At 44.0% G+C, this 26,050-nt stretch overlaps 2 protein-coding genes across 3 annotated transcripts in view; both read left to right on the top strand.

Moving 5' to 3' along the window:
• LOC115138453 (centrosomal protein of 170 kDa protein B-like) overlaps nt 1–20,093 on the top strand; it is a 51,333-nt gene extending 31,240 nt beyond the window's left edge. Inside the window, exons 7-19 of the mRNA XM_029675311.2 lie at nt 6,449–6,562; nt 7,667–8,152; nt 8,240–9,162; nt 9,391–9,540; nt 10,057–10,174; nt 10,276–11,970; nt 13,221–13,449; nt 14,144–14,279; nt 14,704–14,838; nt 15,001–15,089; nt 15,407–15,500; nt 15,604–15,655; nt 15,803–20,093. Coding sequence (XP_029531171.2) covers nt 6,449–6,562; nt 7,667–8,152; nt 8,240–9,162; nt 9,391–9,540; nt 10,057–10,174; nt 10,276–11,970; nt 13,221–13,449; nt 14,144–14,279; nt 14,704–14,838; nt 15,001–15,089; nt 15,407–15,500; nt 15,604–15,655; nt 15,803–16,029 — 4,448 coding nt within the window. The 3' untranslated portion in view covers nt 16,030–20,093. The remainder of the gene's footprint in view (nt 1–6,448; nt 6,563–7,666; nt 8,153–8,239; nt 9,163–9,390; nt 9,541–10,056; nt 10,175–10,275; nt 11,971–13,220; nt 13,450–14,143; nt 14,280–14,703; nt 14,839–15,000; nt 15,090–15,406; nt 15,501–15,603; nt 15,656–15,802) is intronic.
• A 160-nt stretch (nt 20,094–20,253) lies between these two features.
• On the top strand, nt 20,254–25,981 carry LOC115138451 (5'-3' exonuclease PLD4-like). Of its 2 annotated transcripts, none has more exons than XM_029675306.2 (11): nt 20,254–20,358; nt 20,449–20,524; nt 20,688–20,860; nt 21,014–21,197; nt 21,278–21,398; nt 24,031–24,158; nt 24,240–24,440; nt 24,665–24,804; nt 24,926–25,091; nt 25,185–25,281; nt 25,436–25,981. In XM_029675306.2, the coding sequence occupies exons 1-11, from the start codon at nt 20,273–20,275 to the stop codon at nt 25,639–25,641; spliced, it is 1,578 nt and encodes a 525-aa protein (XP_029531166.1). In that variant the 5' UTR covers nt 20,254–20,272; the 3' UTR covers nt 25,642–25,981. The 2 variants fall into 2 exon arrangements, with proteins under 2 accessions (XP_029531166.1, XP_029531167.1); XM_029675307.2 differs by having other exon boundaries at nt 20,264–20,358; nt 20,433–20,524.
• The last annotated feature ends 69 nt before the right edge of the window (nt 25,982–26,050 follow it).

The following is a 26,050-nucleotide window of genomic DNA, read 5'->3' as shown; positions in this document are numbered from 1 at the left end:
AAAAATATATGAATGAGCGATGGCCGAAAAGCATAGGCAAGATGCAGTAGATGGTATAGAGGACCGTATATACATATGAGATGAGTAATGTAGGGTATGTAAACATTATAAAGTGGCATTGTTTAAAGTGGCTAGTGATACATTTATTACATACATTTTTCATTATTATAGTGGCTAGAGATGAGTCAGTATGTTGGCAGCAGCCACTCAATGTTAGTGATGGTTGTTTAACAAACAGTCTGATGGCCTTGAGATCGAGAGACTGAAAAACAGCTTCTGTCCCAGCTTTGATGCACCTCTATTGACCTCGCCTTCTTGATGATAGCGGGGTGAACAGGCGTTGGATCAGGTGGTTGATATCCTTGATGCGCTTTTTAGCCTTCCTGTGACATCGGGTGCTGTTGGTGTTCTGGAGGACAGGCAGTGTGCCCTGGGTGAAGCGTTGGGCAGACCGCATAACTCTAATGAGCCCTGCGGTTGCGGACGGTGCAGTTACCGTACCAGTCGGTGATACATGATGCTCTCTATTGTGCATTTGTAAAAGTGTTTGTGTAGATTTCTGTGGAACATTTGTTATTTTACCTATTTTAGAATAGGTAAAGACCACATTAAATGAAGAATAGTCTGATGGGTGATAATAGCCTATCACTTGTGAATGATGTATTATCACTTGTGAATGATGCTCAGTACGTGCAGCAAGGCAAGAAAAAGCGCATGCCTTTTTTTGTGCGCAACTTTTCATAGTCACACACCTCATGTAGCCTAGCCCATAGGCCTATATGTTTAGACTAAAGTGGCCAAATAACTCAAAATTAAGCATATTAATCCGCTTTACAACCGGTGAAGAGCCTTATTGGCAAACATAGGCGGTGCATGGGTTTCACGTTTGGGGAAGATAATTTTCACCATAAAAATGCACCTTTTTATAATAAAGCATTACATGCATAATCACAATTTGCAGTTACTTATGAGAACAGTGTTTTCCCGCTAATTGACTGCATCTTGGAACATTCATCCCTATAGCCTACTGCCTTAAGTGCATTGCTGAGCTTATAATGCAAATAAATAGCTTAAAATGTTGATAAACTATTAGGCTAACGTTCTGATCTGTTGCATCAGCCTCATTGCTTTTAAACGTTTTTTTGATGCGAGTGGTTGTATAATTTGGGGTCTATTGCATCCCACAACTGTCCCAGAGTATGTTTGGAATATGTATTTCTTCTTCCAATAGAATAGGTCAACTTTTGTACTATGGGCGATAGCATATTGACATAGGCCAGTGGCGTTTGCTGTTTGTTAGGCCTACTCATCTTGTTGGCTGACGACAAGTAGACTAAACGTGGACAGTTCTAACATCTTCAATATGCACCTCGAAATTCGATAAGAAGGACGTGCGCAGTTGCATCCCCGATGTGTGCGTCTTCACTTGTAGCCTACTTCTTAGCCGAGATGCTTTGAGAAGGACCCGATCACGTGACGGGCATTGGCTAATAAGAATTGAGATATCTGAGAGAGCCATGTGAGTGAGAGGTGCTTCGGAGCATGGCAGCCGGGAGAAGGGAATTATAATGATTTTATTAAGCCCACAACGGCCACTTTGGTCACAAAAGGTATTGATTTTTTTAGGGGTCATTATGGACACACAGGCCTGGTGGGAATATTATCAAGGGCTTGCTAAATAGGGAATGAGAGACTGATGAATTGTGTGCAGCCTGCACAAGAAACAAAGCAGAACTCGTGCCTTTCATGAAAGTTTTTTCAAATCATCATCATTCGAGTCGCATCATGCAGCCTTAGAATGTATTAAAAATCAAAACATATAGCCCAACGTATGTCTCATCTAAAGTTTCATAAATAACTTTAAGCATATACAGTGCATTCGGAAAGTTTTCAGATCCCTTTCCCTTTTCCACATTTTATTACGTTACAGCCTTAGTCTAAATAATGTGTGAAATAAGTTTTGATTTAGAATGGACCATTATCATGCACTCAAGGGAATGGGGAAAATAAATACATGTCATGTATGCACTTAAATAGCGAATGGAGAGCGCTTTTCCCGTGGTTCATTTTCATTCCAGCCAGGTAGGCTATACTCCTGTTGCAAAGCAATGTGCTTAATATTAAGAACTTGAGAAATAAATAGTAGGCTAAGCCTATAGAAAGATGATAGGTCCTCCACTTCTTTAATAGATGCTATCAAAACTCTGTTTTCTCTCGCAATTGCAGAGTCTATAGAAATGTTGCGCAACGTGCTCATTGGCTCTCATGAAGTGTTTTGATTTGAATTTTGGGGGGAAAAATGCATTGATGTCACAGTGATTAGTACCAGGCAGTTAGCAAGTTTGGTAGGCTACGAATGACCATCGGCAGCATCAGAGCTTGAAGAAGCCTAGTTACCTTGACTAAACGGTCACGTGTAATTTGACTGTGGTCATAACTCCTGACCACCAATGTGGTGGTAATGCGTTCACCGTAATAGCCCTAGTATCGGACGATAATTCGACTAATATTCAATAAATAGGATGATAAAATGGTATTTCATGCTTATTTGAACACTTGCTTATCTGAACACTTGTGACCATTCTCATGATGTCATTATTGCCACAATGTATGAAATCAGCATTTGAAGCATAGTTATAGGTCAAATGCTCTTCTGGATGACAAATCATGAGAATTCAATGTGGGAAAATGACCCCCCCCCCCGCTGTCATAGTCAGCTATGTCGGTATCAGTCATTTTTGTCTCCCAAGAATCGGACCCGATAAAACACATTGGTCGGGCTCTACTTTAATATGATTTTCAGGGCAGTTATGTTCCTAAATCGCTGACGGATGTACTGTCTGATTCCAATGAGTGATATCTTATTTTTTATCTTCATTTTCAAATATTGTAGAGATGTTCATTGTTCACACACACACACAGTCAGTACCTCTGGCAAATTGCTAAACATCTAAATAGCACAGGGGAATCGAAGGTTCAAGCAGTACATTTTGAATGAGTTTCATTCACAGGGTCAAAACACACACGACTGCTGTTGGCTGAGCAATTTCCACACTACTCTCAAATAGTTTAAATTTACAAGATGCAGACATGAACTCTACTTGACAAAAGAGCTCTTTATTACCAATGATTGGGGCACATTTTTACGCACAATTCACTGATCACTTGATGTTTTCTCTTGAATTGTCATCATACTGTACATAGCCTTGATGACTTGGATTTGGAATTTGGGTATGTCAGTTGGTTGTGTAAGCCAGCCAAGCCTACTGGTATTGATCATATACTGTAACTCTTCATAAGCAGTACTGCTGTCTCGCTCCACAATCTTTAAAACTGGATGTCATAGCTCCCATGACTGTAAGTTGATCAACCATGTTGTATGACAGTAGAGGAAACCCTTTAACCCAGCTGATCCCACTCTGTAATCCAGTTCATCCAGACCAATTATCCAGCAGTGGAATGCAAGGATGGACCATCACTAGTGGCTTTAACTACTGACAGTCAGAAGGTTATGACATGCCAGACCTCCAGCCATTTACACTTAGTTTAAATGTTTACATTCAGCCTTCATCCCACTCTGCCTGTATGTGATGGGTTAATGTAGCTGCTGACTGACTCTTTATTTCCTCCTGAAGCAGCTGGACTGGTGAGGTGACCAGTGTCCCGTTCCCTACAGGCCACACCCTGTTGACAGTCCAGGGACTCAACACTGTGAGGCTCAGAAATGTCTGTTTTTCCTGAAGTCTCACAGGGTGTGGACTGTGGAGTCTGTCTTCTCCTCCTGCTGTCTGTAAAGCAGCCTGCTGGCTCTCTGAGGTGACCTTGTCTGGCCTACTGTAGTCTACCCTGACAGGCCATGTACTTTTTTAATATATACTGAACAAAAATATAAATGCAACATGTCAAGTGTTGGTCCAGTGTTTCATGAGCTGAAATAAAACATCCCAGAAATGTTCCATACATACAAAAAGCACATTTCTCTCACATTTTGTGCACATTTTTGTTTACATCCCTGTTAGTGAGAATTTCTCCTTCGCTAAAATAATCCAAGAAGCTGATTTTAAACAGCATGATCATTACACAGGTACACCTTGTGCAGGGGACAGTAAAAGGTAGCTGTAAAATGTGCAGTTTTGACATACAACACAATGCCACAGAGGTCTCAAGTTTTGAGGGAGTGTGCAATTGGCATGCTGACTGCAGGAATATCCACCAGAGCAGTTGCCATAGAATTGAATGGTCATTATCTGCCTTAAGCTGCCTTCAATGTTGTTTTAGAGAATTAGGCAGTATGTCCAACCAGCCTCAACCGCAGACCATGTGTAATTACACCAGCCCAGGACCTCCACATCTGACTTTTTCACCTTTGGGCTCATCTGAGACCAGCCACCCAGACAACTGATGAAACTGTGGGTTTGCACAACTAAAGAATTTATGAACAAAGTCTCAGAAACCGTCTCAGGGAAGCTCATCTGCGTGCCCGTCATCCTCACAAGGGTCTTAATTCCAGATTGGCGTTGTAATTGACTTCAGTGTGCAACTGCTCACCTTCGATGGCCACTGGCAGGCTGGAGAAGTGTGCTCTTCACAGATTAATCCCTGTTTCAACTTTATCGGGCAGATGGCAGACCGAGTATGGCGTTGTGTGGGGTCAAGCGGTTTGCTGATGTCAATGTTGTGAACAGAGTTCCCCATGGGGTTATGGTATAGGCAAGCATAAGCTACGGACAACAAACAGCGACCAATGTCGTGCCATTTATCCACCGCCATCACCTAATGTTTCAGCATGGTAATGCACAGCCCCATGTCACAAGGATCTGTACACAATTCTTGGAAGCTAAAAATGTCCCAGTTTTCCATGGCCTGCATACTGACCAGACATGTCACCCATTGAGCATGTTTGGGAAGATGTTGCACTGCATGAGGCAAATGGTGGTAACACCAGATACTGACTGGTTTTCTGACCCACACCCTACTTTAAAAAAAAAAGGTTTCTGTGACCAATCAATGGAAGTCTGTATTCCCAGTCATGTGAAATCTATAGATTACGGCCTAATTTATTTATTTCATTTGACTGATTTCCTTTTATGAACTGTAACTCAGTCAAATCTTTGAAATTGTTGGATGTTGCGTTTTATTTTTGTTCAGTGTAGAACGTAATGTGGAAATGTATCCTTATGGTTTCCACTGCCTGAGAAGAGCTCTGGATTTAAAGTTTATTTTCATGTCTTTCATTAGTCGGCTTCATCATTCCTGATACACACCAACATAGGAAAGCTTAAAATGACTCAGTGCAGCACTAGAGAAAGTCCACAAACCATTTTAGGCTGTGTCATCCATCCTGTGTAGCTAGAAATGAAGCATTGGGTAAGCCAAATGGAATCAGTGACATGCCCTTCTGTTTCCCTCCCTCTCTCTGTTGATGTCTTATTGTGTGTCCTGGGCAACAGCACTTTGGCCTAAATAAACCAAAGCACTACAACTCCAGTGTGAGAGCCCTAATGTGTCTGTTTAGTTCACAGACACCAGGCATGTGGATAATCTGATTTATGCCATATAGGCTAGTGTCCTGGGCTTGCCAACCAGCTGTTGGATGTCATCACATTATTGAGGGTGACAGGAAATCTGCCCTAGTGCCCTTATTGGTCAGATGTAGGGGATGGATAAAAACAGATTCATATGGTTTGTTAGTGCAATTTTATATAAAAGAAAGAAAATGTAAAGAATATATTTTGGTTTATTTGTTATTGAATTATAAACCACTTACCAACCTAGAATCTGTGTGACAATCAATTTAACTGTGTCAGCAACCTCTCATCTATGGAAACGCGCGTGGAACCAACCTGTATTTTGGCGTCTATAGAAGTGACCTTTTAGAATCTAGGGACCACCACTACATGGCTCAACCGTGATAATGCATTCAAGCAGGACAGCAGCAAGTACTGTATGACCATATACTGTACACGGAAGGTTATCAGTTCGTCTCAATGTTCTGCTCTGGAGAGATGAGTCATCGTAAACCAGTGTTGTTTGAAAAGCTTCTCATTTGTTATATTTCTGCATCTCCCCCCTTTAGTGAAGATTAGGATTACCATGTCCAGTCTCATTCTCTTCCTCCGAGGATTGTGTATCACGTGACCTCATAACTCCAGGCCCCTCTACCTGCTTTGCCAATGGCTGATTCTTATCAAAGTTATTAAATTGATGAAACATTTTAGTAGGACAAAATGCAGAATATTATCCACTGCGACTGTTTGTGCTACGCTTATTTGTAATGTTTCAATGTACAGCTTCACTTAAAACCCAGACATTGTAGGGTTTGCAATCATTCTGCTATGTGACTATTACATCACTCAGTTTTTGTATTTATTATAGTCCAGCAAAATTAAGGCAGTACTCACTCTGTTCTCTCTCTGTCCATGTATCTTATCATGTGTGTGTCTGTTAGTGGCCAGCGAGGCTCCAGTGTCCAGACCCACTCCTCTGTATGGGCAGCCGTCGTGGTGGGGGGAGGATGATGCTGAACACGGTGAAGGACAGCAGCCAGACGAGGACCCTACAGGTCTTGAACAAACACTTCTCTACTATTAGTATACTATCAGTTCATTTGTTTCTCCGGATATGTGAGAGTGAGCGTGTCACTCTGAAAGAGGCCTGGCACTTCAATATTGTTATTAGCTGTGCTAACTCATCAAGGTTACAGACAAATGTATTTGATTAGAGTGGCAAGCATAATACTTTGTTATGCATCACACCAAAAGTTTTCAATACATCCATTGAGAGATGGTGTTTAGCTCTGTAGTGCCGACTAGTGACCAGGAGCTGCCAGTGTCACACTGAGCCAGGTTGGTCCAGGGCCATCCCAGGCCAGCGGGCAGTGCCTCGTGATGGATTACCCCTGTAAGACCAGGGGACAGGGTGGAGGAGAGAGGAGGGAGGGTGACTGTTAGCCTCATGCTGCCCAGCCTGGCTGGAACAGATTACCACTCTCCTTTGGACTCCAAGCTCCCACAGTGACATTTCTTCACGGCCAGCTGGCCTGGCACCCATTGATTGGCTGATGTTTTTGTTTGTTTACTTAGTCAAGCCACCTTATTATTTGTGGCTGCAGATTTATATGGAATATTGGCAGAGTTTTTCTGTGATTTGTTTTCCTTTGCATATTTAATATTTCATTCGAGTAGTGTCTGTGATTCCTTCCCTTACCCAACTCGTACTGCATATCCTTTGTGCCTGCGGTTTACAGTAGGGCTGGGAATTGCCAGGGACCTCACAATACGTTATTATCATGATAATTAGGTGCCGTTATGATGTCCTGCGTTTCTCATGATTCTCACAATTCTGTGCATTGTGATTCGATATTACGATTTGATGTTCCAAAAATATTGCTCACTATATGTCTGCTGCAGAGAGATGAGAGAGAATGATAAAACTAGTTTTGATCAGTCAGGGAAATGAAAGTGTGAGTTTAGGCGCCCACGAGTGCTAGCTAATGCTAATGATATCAAATATATCAAATATCGATATAATATCGTCCAAAATAATATTGCGATATTCAACGTTATTCAACGTTATTGATTTCCCCGCCCCCAAAATCACTAGTTTACAGTATTGGTCTGTATAGTATTTATCTATATTGTCCCCTGTGTCCCCTGTGCCCCTACAGAGAATACTAACGAGAGCTACAGACAGGAGGTCAACTGCTCCCTGTCAGACAGCCAGGCCAGGCCCATCTACTCGCACCACAGGGAGCCCAGCTACTTTGAGATCCCCACCAAGGAGTTCCAGCAGCGGGAGCTCCAGGAGGTTCCCACTAAGGACACTGACCCCCCTGCTGTCCCTGTTCTCCCCCCAGCCCCCACCCCCACACCCCCTGTGGTGCAGAGCCACGCCTCCTTCACCATCGAGTTTGATGAATGCATGCCGGGTAAAATCAAGATCAAAGACCATGTGACCAAGTTCTCCTTCCGCCAGCAACGCAAGCTCCTGAGTAAGGAGGCGGTCACCGCACCCACGGAGGTGATGTCAGCAGAGAGCAAGGTGGCTGATTGGCTGGACCAAAGCGATGTGCGCTTGATGCAGAGGTGGTCTCAGACAGAGGACATTTTCAGCACCAACAGTGACCTGCCCATCTACAACAAGGCTTCCACAGGTGAGTGACTCAATGATATATATATACACTGAATCCACTGTTACTGTCAGAGCTTTCAAGCTAACATGTTTCTGTATTTATCGTCAGGCCATCACCATGAGGATGGGACTCGGGGCAACTCTGAGGATTCTGTTGTGAACGGGAAGCAGGTTATCCAGTCAAAGCCCCCTAGACCCTTCACACCCCCTGACTCAGAGGACCTTCTGTCCAGCTCCCCTCCAGAGACTCACTCCCCTCCTCAGAGCCAGGGCAAAGAAGACCCCCAGCAGGCCTTCGTCATCGAGTTCTTTGATGACAATCCACGCAAGAAGCGTTCACAGACCTTCACCAACAACACAGTCCAGCCCGACAGCCCGGCCCTTAGGAACAAGCTGGAGAAGAAGTTGAGCCCCAGCTCCCCCACCCAGCAGTATACCATACCCCTGAAAGGCCCGGGCTCTGGAGGCCCCCAGAGGGCCGGCTCCCTGAGGCGGGAGAAGACAGAGGATCGGATCAATACTAGCTTCTCTTCCCAATCCTCCTCCATACAGCCCAGGCCCTTTAGAAGTGTGGGCCGGAGATCTAAACTGGCCCAGGACTTCACTGCTGAGTTCCTGAGGGAGTCCAGACGGGAGACTAGACCGAGCATGAACACAACCTGGGAGAGGAAGACTTCACCTGTGTCTCTTACCATCAGCCCACCACCAACAGAAATGGCAGCAGTGCCCAACTCCCACCATACCCCACCAAGCCCCCCTCAGCCCCCTGTCCCATATCTGACTCAGACCTCCACCGTCAACCAGCCTGTGTCCCTGAAAGCCCCTCTAATATCCCTGGTCAACCACACCCTGGAGGCCGCACGGAGCCTGGAGGCCGCACGGAGCCTGGAGGCCGCACGGATCCTGGAGGTTAGAAGCCCCAGAAGCTTGGGGAATGAGGAGGACGATGCCTTGAGTGAAGCAGGCACCTACACCATCGAGACAGAGGTCCAGGATGAAGAGGTGGTGGAGGCACGCAGCAAGATAGACCAGGCAAGTCTTTTTGCCTTACTCTCTGTAATAGTCTTATCTCTCCAAGTTTGTTTTAATATCACACCTTGTCATGCCATGAGCTTCAGCCTGAGAACCTGCCTTGTTAAGTATCCGACAGCCATGCTATCTAACAAAAGCTATCATGGGTGTCACACAGGAGCGTAGAGGACTTGGCAGCCGACAGCCCTGGAGCGACAGCATTCACACATCATGCTTTGTTTCTGACAGGTGTTTGGGGTTGTTGAGGGGCCAGAGCAGCCCAGCCACGCTGCAGCAGCAGCATATAAGCCTGTTAAGGCTCAGGACAGGGAGGAGCGTAGGGAGAGTAGCTCTGTGGATCTAAGGCCAGCTCCAGGGCAGGGACAGAATCAGCTGCAGGTAAACCCCCAGCCGGCCTCCGTGTGGTGACAGATTCCCAGAGCTAACGCAATCAAACAAACAATCAATCAATCAATCAATCAGTCATTTAATTCATCTACTGGGGCAATAAACTGGGAAGCACAAATCTGCATGTTTTGGTCTCTTGATTCTCCATGGTTTCTCCTTATCTCCCTCGCAGATTTTGTGTTGTGTCTTTTGGTTTATGGGGGTGTTACTTCCTGCTGGGTTTGGATGTGACCAACTGGTTTTCTCTTGTGGTGTCCTTGGTTTCTATCTGAGGAATAGGAATGGCTTTGTGGCGGTTGGCATGTTTTTGCTGTCATAGGATATTTTTTTATATCTGAAAATGACACTAACATCCCTAGCTGTATATGTGTCTATTCCCTAATAGATTTTAAAGCGTAAATTATAATTTCTTGAACGGGATTGTGTTATTTTTCCTTGTATTGTAAGCGTTATTGTGTTTACTGACTGCTGTTGTGACATGAATAACTAGAGTGATCCTTCATGCAGGTGTCTGGTGGTTCTAAGTGGGTGTCTCGCTGGGCCAGCCTGGCAGACAGCTACACAGACTCTGGCCCCTCCTCAGGCCTCTTCGACATCCCCTCACAGATTGAGCTGTCAGGAGGAGGTAAGACACCTGATGGGAATTTGCACAGAATTTGAAATGATAATGAGATATAGTCCTGATTATCAACTTCATAAAAAATGCATCCTTCTGTTTCCATTCAGTTGGTGGGAGGACCGGCTATCAGGCGATGCTCAGTCGCAACGTCAAAAGTGTGGAATCAGAAGGCCAGAGTTCCAGAACACGGCGGATTCTGCCTCAGGCACCGTTGGTGGAGAAGAATGAGACTCCAACTCCCAGCATTCTTGTCCATCAGGACACTTACTCTACCTATGATGTCAGAGAGAAGAGCTCCAGAGCCCTCTGTCCACAGGAGGGACTCCACAACCTGTCTGTACAGGATGACCTAGACCCAGACAGCCTGAGTGATGCCAGTAAGTCAGACGACGGCTCCATCGTAGAACAGAGGACGACGCCCACACCAGATATGACAGACAAGAGTTCATCTCCGAGCAGAGAAGAGGAGAGGCCCAGACTCACACCCAAGTCTACATCATTCTACATTGACTCTGAGGAGAGGGGATCCAGACCCAATACGCCCAGGACTGAGAGAAAACTACCACCTCCTCCTAATACACCACAGTTCTCCACAGCCACCCTTACCAAACAACGGGGTGGACAGGACTCACAGAAGACTGTGAAGCCCAACTCGTCAGCTCCCAAGCTGGACTACCAGGGTAGAGTCAGCCCTCAGCCCAAGGAGATCTCAGTGTCTCTGGTCAGGCAGGAGAGCTTCACTAAGGACCAGCCAAGTGATGCTGCACAGGTCACCAGACTCCCCCACATCTCCAGCCAGCCTGCTCAGAATGACCCAGACCCTGCTGAGGTGTTCCAGGGTATCTGCAGCCAGGACACCCACTCCTACCTCAAGGAGACTGAGGACGCTCTGGCTGCCCTGGAGGCCAAGCTCCAGGCCCAGACTGATGTAGTTCCCTGCCCCATAGATGACACACTGTCTGGGGAGTCTGACATGGACTCAGCCAGCACTGCCAGCCAGCGCAGCAACCAGACTACACCCAAGACCAGATCTAAGAAGCCCTCTATCACCTGTGGCCTTCAGAGGGAGAGGTCCTCTGCCAGCTCCTTCACCCAGGAGCCCAGTCGCCAGCCGTCAGCCCATAATCGCCCGTCAGAAAAGCAGCGATCTCAGGGAGAAGATAGCAGAGATAGTAAGCCTGAACCAGGCAGGAGGCTAGGGATGAGACGCAGTGTGAGCAAACATGGCTCCATGGACCTTAGCGATGACCCCCAGGGCTCCAGCTTACCCTACTGGCCTGATACCATTTCCTCAGACCAGGAGGGCTACCGGCCCACTGCACGCAAGAAGTACACCACCCCCCTGCAGAAGGAGGAGTCTTCTAAGTCCTCCAAAGTGTCCCAGGCCCTGAGCCGCTCCAACAGCATGTATGCCCCAAGGCCTACTAGAGCCTCCATGCTTCGTCGGGCTCGCCTGGGCGAGGCGTCCGACAACGAGGGCACAGAGACGGACAGGATCTCCCAGGAGGCCAGTGGGACCACCAAGGCCTCCCAGGACAGTAAGAAGCAGCTCTCCAGGCTGGACATGCTGGCTCTGCCCCGGAAGAGGACCAGCTCCTTCACCACTCCCAGTGATACAGAGTCCTCCGCACCCAGGACAGGCTTCTCCAACCGCAGCACAGAGTCCAACAGCGGCTCTGGGCGTAAGGCCTCCGTCGCCAGACCCAGCTCTAAGCCTGTGCTAGGCAGGGCCTCTGGAGCTCCCTGCAAGCCCATCACCCGAGGCCGCTCCAGCAGCGCCAAATACACCAGCAGCACAGCCAGTGAGTTATACACACAATCTACTCTTTGCAAAATATGATATAACATTAGTCTTTTGACAAAGTGGTCATTACAGGTAGAAAAATCTGTCTTAAGTGTTTAAATATGTCCCAGACAATCTTGAAATGTTTCAGAAATGTAATGAAACATAAAAATGTCAACTTCTGGATTGGAAGCATCACAATGTAGGTTTGCGTAAAGGAGACCAGTCCTATTAATGATCTGGATGAATTGGTTTAAGTGAGTTTGAGACAATTAGTTCAACTAACAAGTTACAAAGGGGCAAGCCTAGGTTGTATTCTTCTGGAGATTTGTTTCATGAGCCATGGTTTAAAGGTTCCTGACCTTTGGCTTTTAATGAGGACCTTCACTAACAACACTTATGCTGTATTTCTATTTGTAATTTAAATATAACCCCTGCAATTATTTTCTACAGGGGCAATTTCACGGTAACAGATGCTGATTCTTCACTTTAAAATGTATGCAAAACAAAACCCAATGATTGCAAAGTTCAACAAACTATACAACTCAATGCACAATGACTTAACCATTTCCACGGAAAATCTTACAAAAACACATTTAGTTGAAGAACAGTGCAGATGCAAAGTTTGGTAACAGAATGACAGCACAAACCGCCATTCTGTTACTGTGGAGTTGTATGGTCTGTCTTACTTTGCAATTATTGTTTTTTGTTTGACATAGCTTTTAAGGTGAAATCAGTCTCAACATCACTCTGTTACCGTGGAATTTCCCCTAGAATACCTGTGGTGAAAGTGGATACCATCTGCTCAATGTTCTCATAATCATTCAATCATATCTAGAAAATTATGAGAGTATTGTGGGTCAGATGTCGAATACATTATCCTTTGAGCGATAATTACATTTCTCTTTACTTTGTGACTTCTTCTGGTCTTCAATAGCATTACTATTTTTTACAGTAGCCATTACTATTGTTGGGTTGAGTGCTCATTTCAGGTTGTGAATGTTTTTGAATAAAATAAAATCCTAAAGAATAACATATACAGAAAGACTTAGGTTGTGATCTTGCATCAGTACATTTACCATCTGAATGAGCACTTCTACAAAAACCCTTCTGTATGGGTCTCTGGGGTATGTATGGGTGTTTTGCGATATCTGGGGTTTGTAGTTTTTTTGCGGTGTCCTTTTCATGGTGTCTCTGTCTTTTCCTGCCTTCCTTCTCCTCATCCTCCTAACCTCACAAACACCGTTCAAACCAATTCATGGCTCCAAGGCTCCAGACGACGGCAGAAAGGCTCTGACTATACCTCCACCTCGGAGGAGGAGTATGACTCTGGTAACCAGATCACCCCTAAACACAAACGCTCCCAGACCCCCTCAGCCTCCCGCTCCCAGCCCCTCATCCCCCCGCGCCCCAAAGCCAGCTCAAGAGACTCGGACCAGGAGAGTCACGAGGGAGACGCCTACCAGAACTGGTCCTCCCACAGTGCTGAGATAGCAAAGTGAGTTGAGATAGCAGGGGGACAACCAGGGCTGGCTCCAGGCATAAACGGCGGCTTAGGGCACCAGACTCTTTTTTTAAATGTTTATATATATATACATATATTTATTTATTTATTTTTAAGATCTTAATCGGCGTCTCAACATTGAGTTAGAAATTTGTTTGTGCATCAGCATTTATTCTCTTTTTATGTCAGCCATTAGCAGTCACCCAATGATGGCTAGCAATTATTTGATTGGTAAGTCAGTCTAGCAAGCTATCTAAACATGTAGTAATCATGGCCAAATACTGACCGGGCACGCAGGGCATGTGCTCAGGGACCCTGACATCCAGATGGCCCCATGGATTTTGTTAGTCACTCTCACTCAGATATAATTAACATGGCATTAGTCATGGCAAAATGTATAGAATTGCAGAAAATTGGGTTTAAAACTGTAAAATAATTTTCTCCACCCCATGACAATTTTGCGGGGATATTACAGGAAATTAGCTGTAAAAATGCCCAAAACAATATCTCTGCCCCTTGGCAAAATTAGAAAAACAGCATTACATTTCTTATAAAATTGCAAAAATGTCTCTCCCTCCCATGGCAAAATGTGTAAAACCTCTGAAAGCTTGCTTCAAAACTGCAACACTTTTTCGCTCTTGGAAGAGTGTCTGAGGTGTCTCTATGTTGGTCTGTTCTCCCCTTCTAGACTGAGTCAGGACCTGGCTAAAGATCTGGCCATCCTGGCCAGGGAGATCCATGACGTGGCTGGTGATACTGATCCTCAGAGCTCTTCTGGAGTGGAGGCCAACACACCTGCCTCTACCATGACCACCCAGGACGAGGTATGTTAACCACACTGCCAAGTCACACACTTATGGGCCTGATGGAGAGCTTTTCAATTTATATATTTTCTTTAGCACCCATTAAAGTATATCCATACCTGTCTTCACTGGTTCATGTTACAATGGCTGGAGAAGACATACTCAACCTTTTAAACCAAGAGTTTCCATTCACTCCATGCTATCAGACAGCACAGCCATCTCCTCAGGCTGCCCAGCCTTCTCAGGTGCAGGTTTATCAGTTCACTCTCACAACAACATTTAAATTGGTTGCTCTCACATCTGGGGCCAATGCAAAACATTCCTCTGTCAATAATGGGGTCGTATCCATGGATTCATCTTGATCGCTCTGTTTCTATATGTTACCTTATGATTGGCACATATCATAACCACCCTTAACTAATGTCTGGCTCCTGTTGTATTGCAGTTGGTCCATCCTATTCCTGAGGCTGGTGTGAATTACCAGAGAGCTCCCCCTGGTTCACCTGCTGCCGGGGACCCCGACCAGACCATGATGAATGAGCAGGAACACAACTCTAAGCACAGATGGAACCAGGAAGAGGTTAGACAATAACATTGTTCATACCATTTCAATCCCTTTTGAGAATTTAAATTGAAAAGCAAATAGATTGTCTCTTGATAAGTTGCTGTTTAGCCCAGCGGTGATCAGCCTTGTCTTTGTGAAGTGGAGAGCTGACTGAATGTCTGTCATCTCTCTCTCCAGGTTGTTGTTGATGACCTTATGCTGAATCCAGTGTCCCAGATCTCTCTGGCTATTCGAGAAAACACAGAGCAACTAGCTGAGAAAATAAAGTAAGAATGTTTACCTTGACAAGAAGCATGTGCAAAAGTTCACAATACTTTGTCAGGCCATTCTCCCCACAGCTCATACCAGAACCAGATGAGAAGTTGTATTAATCCTCTCTGATATGCAGTTAGCTCTGCATGACTAAGTGAGTGATCACAGCCTGCCAGCATGGTTAATGGACTGAAAGTGAGTAGAATATGCTGTGTTGGGCAGATAGTCTATCCTTAGGGAGATATGGGACATCAGATACTCAGTTTAGTAATTCCTCATTTTATACGTGGTTGCTTTGTCTGTACTCAAGCTAGTTTTTTTGTGCTTTCAGGGTACTATTCCACAACAAACAGGACATTTGGGAGGAAATTGAAGCAAAGATCAATGCTGAAAATGACATCCCTGTCCTGAAAGGCTCAAACAAGGTTGGTATTTCCAGACTTATTGGACCAGGTTTATAGGTATTTCCGATGATTTGCTGTATTGTTTAATTCCCTCTTCAGTGTAAAATGCCTATCTGTATTTCAGGAAATCACATCTATTCTCAAAGAGCTCAGAAGAGTTCAGAGACAACTTGAAGGCAAGTGCACCTTCATCACAAATCTTGAGTAAAATCTCCATGTAAACAAGCATCACTTAAAAGCTTTATTTCTTTTTTTGTCATTTGCTTTTCTCCCTCAGCATTTCAGATGTTGATTTGTGCCAAATTTGTCTGTCCCCTTCCCAGTCATCAACACCATCATTGAACCCAGTGGGAACCTTGAGCCAGCCAAAACCTCCACTCCTGTCTCCCCCTCCTCAGCCAGTGTAAGGCCATCCAGGGCCCCTTCGAGAGACTGGAGATCATTAGGTTCCCAGCGGGGTGAGGGTGGGGTCTCCTCTTCCAGCTCCAGGTCCAGTGAGAGTGTCAGGAGATCAGCTATGGCCTCAGAGGCAGAGAGCTATGTGGTCTGAGGTTCTGGAACACCGTGCCTCCTCTTCACTGCTGCGCCACAATCCCAGGTGTTGAGAGAGTGGATTTGAGAGGGGGAAATGGGTACTGCTAGAGACAACTGTGGCCCCACTGCACTGTGACACTACTGCACTGTGTGTACACTACTAGAGAACTGAAATGCGTATTGAACTGCCATGGTGTGAGAAGGAGATTGTAGAAGACACACTAAATTCATGCATTGGTTAGTTCAGCTGAGGGAAAACCCCTTTAAGGCAAGGCCATTATTGTGCCATATACAGTGCATTTGTAAAGTATTCAGACCCCTTGACTTTTTCCACATTTTCTTACCTTCCAGCCTTATTCTAAAATGTATTACATAGTTTTTCCCCCTCATAAATCTACACACAATACCTCATAATAACAAAGCAAAAATAGGGTTTTAGAAATTTTTGCAAATGTATTAAAAATGAGGAACGGAAGTATCATATTTACATAAATATTCAGACCCTTTACTCAGTACTTTGTTGAAGCACATTTGGCATCGATTACAGCCTAGAGTTTTCTTGGGTATGACGCTACAATCTTGGCACAATTGTATTGTTCATCATTCCCTCAATCTGGACTAGTCTCCCAGTCCCTGCTGCTGAAAAACATCTCCACAGCTTGATGCTGCCACCACCATGATTCACCGTAGGGATGGTGCCAGTCTTCCTCCAGACATGACGCTTTGCATTCAGGCCAAAGAGTTAAATCTTGGTTTCATCAGATCAGAGAATCTTGTTTCTCATGGCCTGAGATTCTTTAGGTGTCTTTTCGCTAACTCCAAGCAGGCTTCATGGGCCTTTTACTGAGAAGTGGCTTCTGTCTGGCCACTACCATAAAGGTCTGATTGGTGGAGTGCTGCAGAGATGGTTGTCCTTCTGGAAGGTTCTCCCATCTCCACAGAGGAACTCTGGGGCTCTGTCAGTGATCATTGGGTTCTTTGTCACCTCCCTGAACAAGGCCCTTCTCCCCCGATTGCTCAGTCTGGCCGGGCGGCTTAGTAGTTCCAAAATTCTTCCATTTAAGAATTATGGAGGCCACTGTGTTCTTGGGAACCTTCAATGCTGCAGAAATGTTTCGGTACCCTTCCCCAGATCTCTGTGCCTCGATCAAATCAAATCAAATCAAATTTTATTTGTCACATACACATGGTTAGCAGATGTTAATGCGAGTGTAGCGAAATGCTTGTGCTTCTAGTTCCGACAATGCAGTGATAACCAACAAGTAATCTAACTAACAATTCCAAAACTACTGTCTTATACACAGTGTAAGGGGATAAGGAATATGTACATAAGGATATATGAATGAGTGATGGTACAGAGCAGCATACAGTAGATGGTATCGAGTACAGTATATACATATGAGATGAGTATGTAGACAAAGTAAACAAAGTGGCATAGTTAAAGTGGCTAGTGACATAAGAATGCAGTCGATGATCTAGAGCTCTACAGACAATTTCTTCGACCTCATGGATTGTGGCTAGTGACATAAGAATGCAGTCGTATCTCTGAGCTCTACAGACAATTTCTTCGACCTCATGGATTGTTTTTTTGTTCAGAAATGCACTGTCAACTGTGGGACCTTGTATAGACAGGTGTGTACCTTTCCAAATCATGTCCAATCAATTGAAATGCCCACAGGTGGACTCCAATCAATTTGTAGAAACATCTCAAGGATGTAAACAGGATGCACCTGAGCTCAATTTCGAGTCTCATAGCAAAGGGTCTGAATAATTATGTATATAAGGTGTTTCTGTTTATTTCTTTTATACATTTGCACAAAAGTCTAAAATAAAAGTTTTCGCTTTGTCATTATGGGTTATTGTGTGTAGATTGATGAGGAGAAAAAATATAATTTAGTACATTTTAGAATAAGGCTGTAACGTAACAATGTGGAAAAAGTCAAGGGTTCTGAATACTTCTCAGTTGATCTCACTTTCACAAAAGCATACTTGATTATATGCATTTTATTGACATGTTTCGGTGATTTCCATTAATTGGGAAAGTGTTGCTGCAATGAACTTAGAGTACAGTATATTTAAAATCCGCTTGAGTATGTTTTATTTAATTAAGTATCTCTTACTAATGCAATTAAATAGGATTTTGACTTTGATTGATGAAATGTATGAATAAAGTAGAAAGGCTTTCTCCAGGATCCCTTGATAAACCAGTGACTGGGATTATCAAAGACTTCCCCACTGTATTTTCTTTTTCTATTGACCACTTTTTTATCTCTATGGACCAGACTTGAAGAATGTATATCAAGTATTTAATTGTAATGATTTATATAGTATTAAAGAGTTTATAAGTTGGCACTTGGACACTTGCTTTGAGCTAAGAGAAGAATGTTATTTTTCTGGTCTTTTAAAAGAGACTGAATCATTTTAGAGATGAAATGTAAGAATGGGTCTAGGAGTCACTGTTTCACAGGGTATCTCACGTTGCCAGTAGAAACATGTCATGATCAGATGTGTTTTGTGCCTTATTCTTTTGAGTCAAAAGTAGCAATTAGGTCTGCCTCATGTCTGATATTAGAAGTTTCCTTGTTCTCAGAACTGAACATCTGCGGGGAATGTACTGTATGGTTGGGTGGGCAGGGCAGTGGGGCTTAGTGGTGCGGTAGAACATCTAGGTTTAACCACCTGACAACAGCCAACTGTCTGGAGTGAATAGTTGCATAGCTCAGCCCAGAGATTTTAAGCTTTAACACCGAATAAAACACAGGACTCATTCAGGACTTCTACCAGCAAGCGCCATTTGGAAAGTGTTTGTTAGTATTGCCGATAGGTTTGATTGTCAACCTGTCAGTTGATTGCACAGCTGTCCATAGTGTGGTCAGCGATATCTACTTTCTGTTCCCTTCTTGATTCCCCTTTCTCAGTTTAAATTGTGATCCGTAGCTTCAATTTTGCTGAAGTTTACCGTTGAAACGTCTTAGTAAAAGCTTTTGTGTGTGTCCTTTCAAACTATATAAACCAGTGACCCGCAGTGTTTGGCATTATACCCCAATGAAGACTGCTTGGCTGTCGAAACATTGGTTCTAAAATGATTGCATCGGAGCTCCTAGAGTGTGCGGCTCTCCTTTTATTTTTTATAGTAAAAGTGAACACTTTACGGACTCAAATGCTCTCTGACAGTTTTGCTTTCTGGATATATTTCCTCCAGTTTTATTTCTGTACACTCCTTCATTAAGCACACCACACTACCTGGTCTCCTGTGTTGTTGATGCCAGTTTATTAGGCCTATTAAGTGAAGTGTCAAAAGCAAGATGCACATGCTGTTCATTGTTTTGTTATAATCTAATTATAATTGGGAGTGACAATTAAGCAGAAATTCTGTGCAATTATAAATTAAATAAGCATGTCTTATAATGTATGTACATATCTACAAGTTTGATCTGGAGATGACCTCCATCTAGTATTTTGCACTATTGTAATACCATCGCGACCCTTCAACCTAATATGCTGAGAAGCTACACTTTAAGCCCCCTTTTTTACTAATGGGGTTGCATTCATTCTTTTAAAGATTGTATAAATGCTCTCCTGTCCAGAATGAGAGGAGGCTGAAAATTCAATGAAATGAAAGGACTGCAGTCCACCACAAGTGCTTTCCTCTTTTCTAACCAGTTTGTGTAGCTGTCCATGAAGTAGTAACCGCAATTTCCCTCAGTGCCACAAAGCCTTTTGGGATATATTGTTTCATACCACAAAGTACAGTACTTGTATGAGCTCAGTTAAATCTGTTTCTTTGAGCTTTTGATTGCTATGGCTGTGTGCTATTCATTGCAGTTCTTCATCAAAATGAGAAATACCTTGGTGTAAGTCATGAGTCCCATTTTGTTAAACCTGTTCGTATCCCTTCAATGTCATCACCATGGTTTGGTTTTTTGGTTGTTTGGCTCTTGCACCCTAAACAAAAAAGTTTCCACTTTATTTTTTATTGATGTTTTCCAGAATTAATCTATTGAAAAAGTTATCATTTTGTGCATAATTTAGAAAATGGGATTCCATTTTTTTTGTAATAAACTGATTTGTAATCAATTATGTGGTGTACTGTCATCTTCACAATATTTATTCCAAAGTCACTTGTTTGATGTAGGCCTAATATTGTAGAACTCAACACATTTACATGTTTTACAAGTCATTGTATTTATATGTCCTGATCTGTCAGAAAGAGAAATGAAAGAAAAAACAGGAACCATGTATGTTACTGTGTACAGTAAATGTCATACTTCTTAGTTTCATATCAGTTTCTGTGGATTAGAGGACGAAACAAATCCATTGTAGTAGACAACACCTGCTTTATTCTGTAAGTTGTTTTTGTATGTTAAATGCTGTTTAAATGTATGTTTCAAATTATATTGATGATCAATTACATTTTAGGTCTGAATTTCAACAGGATGCCAGGAACATTAGTGCAAGAGATGTCCTCTCCTTACAAGACTTTACATGATAGCTATGTTCCCAACCGAAGGGTAAGGGTTGCTTGTCAAGCATTTATCAAACTTTTCAGTAGAATCTTATCTGTCGATACAACTGAAGTCTGTTCTAACTATTGTTCATATTTATGTTGAAATCCATTTTTTCTGTCCTCATTTTTCATAAACATCACACTTGGTTGTGTGTCCGTGCTCTCAGGGCTCAAAACGGCTTGTGTCTATAGCTGTGGTTGTGGGATGTTTGACTGCTTTGGGTGTACTGCTCTCCTTTTCTATATTGGACAAGTGCACAGAAGAAGAGCATTTCCAAAATGACAAGCTCTTCCAAGAAACAAGAACAGATCAAAATAACATTTCTGATGAGCAAAGCCGGTGAGCTTCATGTACACAGTATACGTTTTTGCTTTAACACAATTGACAATGTAAAACAGTGCTGTTTTTTTCAAGGGAATTGGATGCTTTGTTTCCCGTTTGTAATCATCCCCAAAGACTAGTAATTAAGAGGTCCTGTTGTGAATTCCTCAGAATTATCCTTGTGGAGAGCATTCCCCTGTATATGAAATATGACGACAATGCAACCTTTGGGACCCCAGTGGACAAGGCCTGGAGAGATCTCCTGTCCATGGCAACTAACCAAGTCGATGTGGTTTCCTTCTACTGGACTCTTACCGGTGATGACATCAATATGAACTCTTCCACTGACTTACCTGTGAGTTATTTTTTTAAAAGCCAGTGCAGGCAAATTCATCCCTGTAAATTTGCCTGCACTTTATCTAATGTCATCAACAGGGAAAGGACATACTGGAGCAGCTTGGAGCTTTGCCTTCCAGAAACGTATCAGTGAGGATTGTGACGAGTATTCCCTCTATGCTGACAAACTCCACAGATCTACAAGTTCTGAGACAGAAAGGTCTGAAAACATCCCTTAAACCAACCCTGGTCCTCCAGTAGCCCCTACAGTAGACATTTTTATTGTAACCCTGGACACACACACCTGATTCAACATGCAGACTAAAAAAAAACATATTTTTACCTTATTTAATTAGGCAAGTCAGTTAGGAACAAATTCTTATTTACAATGGCGGCCTACCGGGGAACAGTGGGTTAACTGCATTGTTCAGGGGCAGAATGACAGATTTTTACCTTGTCAGCTCGGTGATTCGATCCTGCTACCTTTCGGTTACTGTCCCAATTCTCTAACCACTAGGCTACCTGCCGCCCCAAATCATCAAGCCCTCAATGAGTTGAGTGAGATGTATTTGTCCAGGGCTACAATGAAAATGTGTACTGTTGGGGGAACTGGAGGACAATGGTTGGGAAACAAATCAAATCAAATTGTATTAGTCCCGTGTCAAATACAACGGGTGTAGGCCTTACAGTGAAATGCTTACTTACAAGCCCCTAACCAACAATGCAGTTTAAAAAATATGAAAAAAAAATAAGATAAAAGTAACAAGTAATTAAAGAGCAGCAGTAAAATAACAATAGCGAGACTATATACATGGGGTAGCGGTACAGAGCCAATGTGCGGGGGCACCGGTTAATCGAGGTAATTGAGGTAATATGTCCATGCAGGTAGAGTTAAAGTGACTATGCATAGATAATAAACAGAGTAGCAGCAGCGAAAAGAGGGAGGGGGGGGGGGGCAGGCAATGCAAATAGTCTGGGTAGCTATTTGATTAGATGTTCAGGAGTCTTATGGCTTGGGGGTAGAAGCTGTTTAGAAGCCTCTTGGCGCTCCGGGTACTGCTTGCTGTGTGGTAGAGAGAGAACAGTCTATGACTAGGGTGGCTGGAGTCTTTGACAATTTTTAGGGCCTTCCTCTGACACCGCCTGGTATAGAGGTCCTGGATGGCAGGAAGCTTGGCCCCGGTGATGTACTGGGCCGTACGCACTACCCTCTGTAGTACCTTGTGGTCGGAGGCCGAGCAGTTGCCATACCAGGCAGTGATGCAACCAGTCAAGATGCTTTCGATGGTGCAACTGTAGTACCTTTGGAGGATCTGAGGACCCATGCCAAATCTTTTCAGTCTCCTGAGGGGGAATAGGTTTTGTCGTGTTCTCTTCACGACTCTCTTGATGTGCTTGGGCCATGTTAGTTTGTTGGTGATGTGGACACCAAGGAACTTGAAGCTCTCAACCTACTCCACTACAGCCCAATCGATGAGAATGGGGCCGTGTTCGGGCCTCCTTTTCCTGTAGTGCACAATCATCTCCTTTTGTCTTTTTTCCATTTTATTTAACCTTTATCACTTTGAGGGAGAGATTGTTGTCTTGGCACCACACGGCCAGGTCTCTGACCTCCTCTCTATAGGCTGTCTCGTCATTGTCGGTGATCAGGCCTACTACTGTTGTGTCATCAGAAAACTTAATGGTGTTGGAGTCGTGCCTGGCCGTGCAGTCATGAGTGAATAGGGAGTACAGGAAGGGACTGAGCACGCACCCCTGAGGGGCCCTTGCGTTGAGGATCAGTGTGGCGGATGTGGTGTTACCTACCCTTACCACCAGGGGCGGCCCGTCAGTAAGTCCAGGATCCAGTTTGAGGGAGGTGTTTAGTCCCAGGATCCTTAGCTTATTGATGAGCTTTTCAGGGCACTATAGTGTTGAACGCTGAGCTGTAGTTAATGAATAACATTCTCACATAGGTGTTCCTTTTGCCCAGATGGGAAAGGGCAGTGTGGAGTGCAATAGAGATTGCATCATCTGTGGATCTGTTAGGGCGGCATGCAAATTGGAGTGGGTCTAGGGTTTCTGGGATAAGGGTGTTGATGTGAGCGATGACCAGCCTTTCAAAGCACTTCATAGCTACAAACGTGAGCGCTACGGATCGGTAGTCATTTAGGCAGGTTACCTTAGTCTCTGTGCCCAAGAACACTATGGTGGTCTGCTTAAAACATTTTGGTATTACAGATTTCGGGCAGGGAGAGGTTCAAAATGTCAGTGAAGGCACTTTCCAATTGGTCAGCGCATGCTCGCAGTACACGTCCTGGTAATCCGTCTGGCCCTGCGGCCTTGTGAATGTTGACCTGTTTAAAGGTCTTACTCACATCGGCTGCGGAGAGCGTGATCACAGTCATCCGGAACAGCTGGTGCTCTCATGCATGTTTCAATGTTATTTGCCTCGAAGCGAGCATATAAGTCGTTTAGCTTGTCTGGTAGGCTCGTGTCATTGGGCAGCTCTCAGCTGTGCTTCCCTTTTGTAGTATGTAATGGTTTGCAAGCCCTGCCACATCCGACCAGCGTCGGAGCCGGTGTAGTATGATTCAATCTTAGTCCTGTATTGACGCTTTGCCTGTTTGATGGAGGGCATAGCGGGATTCTTATAAGCTTCCAGGTTATAGTCCCACTCCTTGAAAGCGGCAGCTCTAGCCTTTTAGCTCAGTGCGGGTGTTGCCTGTAATCCATGGCTTCTGGTTGGGGTTTGTACGTATGGTCACTGTGGTGACGACGTCATCGATGCACTTGTTTATGAAGCCAGTGTACCTTGTATATTATCCTACTGTATTTGAATCTTTAAATGTAATTTCATTGGTTTTCTGTAGGAGTCCAAGTAAGAAAGGTGCACTTTGGGCGTTTGACTGGGGGTGTACTCCACAGCAAGTTCTGGATTGTTGATAGGAGACACATATTCCTAGGAAGTGCCAACATGGATTGGAGGGCTCTTACACAGGTAAAGGTCTAGTGATGATCTAGTAGACTTACCTTTGAATACTCCACTCGCTTTGCTCCTACATGTGCACTATCATCTTAGGTTAAGGAACTGGGAGTGGTGATCTACAACTGCTCCAGTCTGGCTGAAGACCTCCAAAAGATATTTGAGTCCTACTGGGTGATGGGTCATCTCAACAGCTCCATCCCAGACCCTTGGCCCTCCAAATATGACACTGCCATCAACAAAGAGCATCCCTTGCTGCTGAAGGCTGATAATGTTTCAAGCAAAATCTACATTACAGTGAGTCCCTTCTGTTTCACTTCCCCATTCTGTGCTTTCAGAGGGCCCAGATCATAAAACCAATAGCATCTGAATAAAGCCTGAAAGAATTAAAGAGCGTGCCCATTGTCCAACACATAACAGGTTGAATGGAGATTTCTTTCTCATCTAATGACCATCACATCACAGTTCTACTCCTCACATACCTCTTTCTTCCCACGGCATGTCTGCCCTCTCTCTCCCAGGGTTCTCCTCCCTCTTTCTGCCCAACATCTCGGACTCAGGACCTGAATGCCATCCTCTCAGTGATATCAGGGGCGCAGCACTTCATTGATGTGGCAGTCATGGAGTATTTTCCCACCACACGCTTCATACACCCTCAAAGGTGAACCTACTGTCCTACCAGGCTCATAGCATTTTTCAATACGCCCTTGAGTTTTACTTACAACTCTGCCTTCTTGTTTTATTGTTAGATGCATTTAATCAACCTCTAATTCATCCTTTAGGTACTGGCCGGCCATTGATGATGCATTAAAGAGAGCTGCTTTTGAGCGGAATGTTAAGGTCCGTCTGCTGGTCAGCTGTGGACGTGATTCTGATCCAGCCATGCTACCTTTCCTTCAGTCTCTAGCCTCCCTGAATTACCCTGCCCATAACATCAGCATTCAAGTGGTAGGAAGACACATATAGCCTACTGTTATTATTATTCAACCATGTGGTTGTCTTCCTTTCTGTACTGTAATGCCAGATTGTCCTCTTTTTCAGAAACTGTCCATTGTGCCAGTAGGGAACCAGTCAGAGATTCCCTACTCCAGAGTAAACCATAATAAATACATGGTGACTGATAGAGTGGCATATATTGGTAAGTGTTAGACAGGTCTAACAACAAGGCCTACAGTAGATTTTTCAGAAAATAGTTTAATATGATGCTACTTTATTGTGAACAGACACAGTTGTATATATGAAGGCATTACATGTAAGGAACAGCCTGAATTCCAAATCCTTCTGCCCCTCAGGGACGTCTAACTGGTCTGCTGACTACTTCAACACCACAGCTGGAGTGGGGCTGGTGGTTTCCCAACACACACCAAACTGGCCCTGGGGGACCCAGGCTCTGCAGGGGCAGCTCAGAGCAGTGTTTGACAGGGACTGGCACTCTCAGTTTACTGTATGTTTTGCTGACTTGGGCCATCACCCTGATTGTGCACTCTCAAAAGGATAGGTGCTTTGACTACCATCCATACACTTAGCTATAACAATGTTTACTTTAAGCATGGCTTAGGGAAATAACAGTAAGCCTGTTTGGCTGCTTTTTCTAGCCTTGGGTTGTTTCTATAAGGGACGTTGCAACTGAACACATGATTTGCATCATCGTTTGTTAGGCCACTTGTTACCTTTTTTTCCTACTGAAAATGTACTTTTGGAATGTTTCATACTTCACTGTGTTACCTTTCACAAGCTGATAAATGCAGTTCCGTGATGTACTTTATTGCTCATTATTTTTGCAACGAAATTGTATTATACAAGTTCATTCATTTGAAATAAAGGCAGCAAAAGACTGAGCTCTGTCTAGTTTATTCAAGGGTTTGTGTTTTTCTCCTCTACACTAGATGGCGGTAATGTAAATGATT

Source organism: Oncorhynchus nerka, linkage group LG12 (genome assembly GCF_034236695.1).
Source record: "Oncorhynchus nerka isolate Pitt River linkage group LG12, Oner_Uvic_2.0, whole genome shotgun sequence".
Classification (NCBI taxonomy): Eukaryota; Metazoa; Chordata; class Actinopteri; order Salmoniformes; family Salmonidae; genus Oncorhynchus; species Oncorhynchus nerka.
This window is presented reverse-complemented; position numbering and strand designations above follow the sequence as displayed.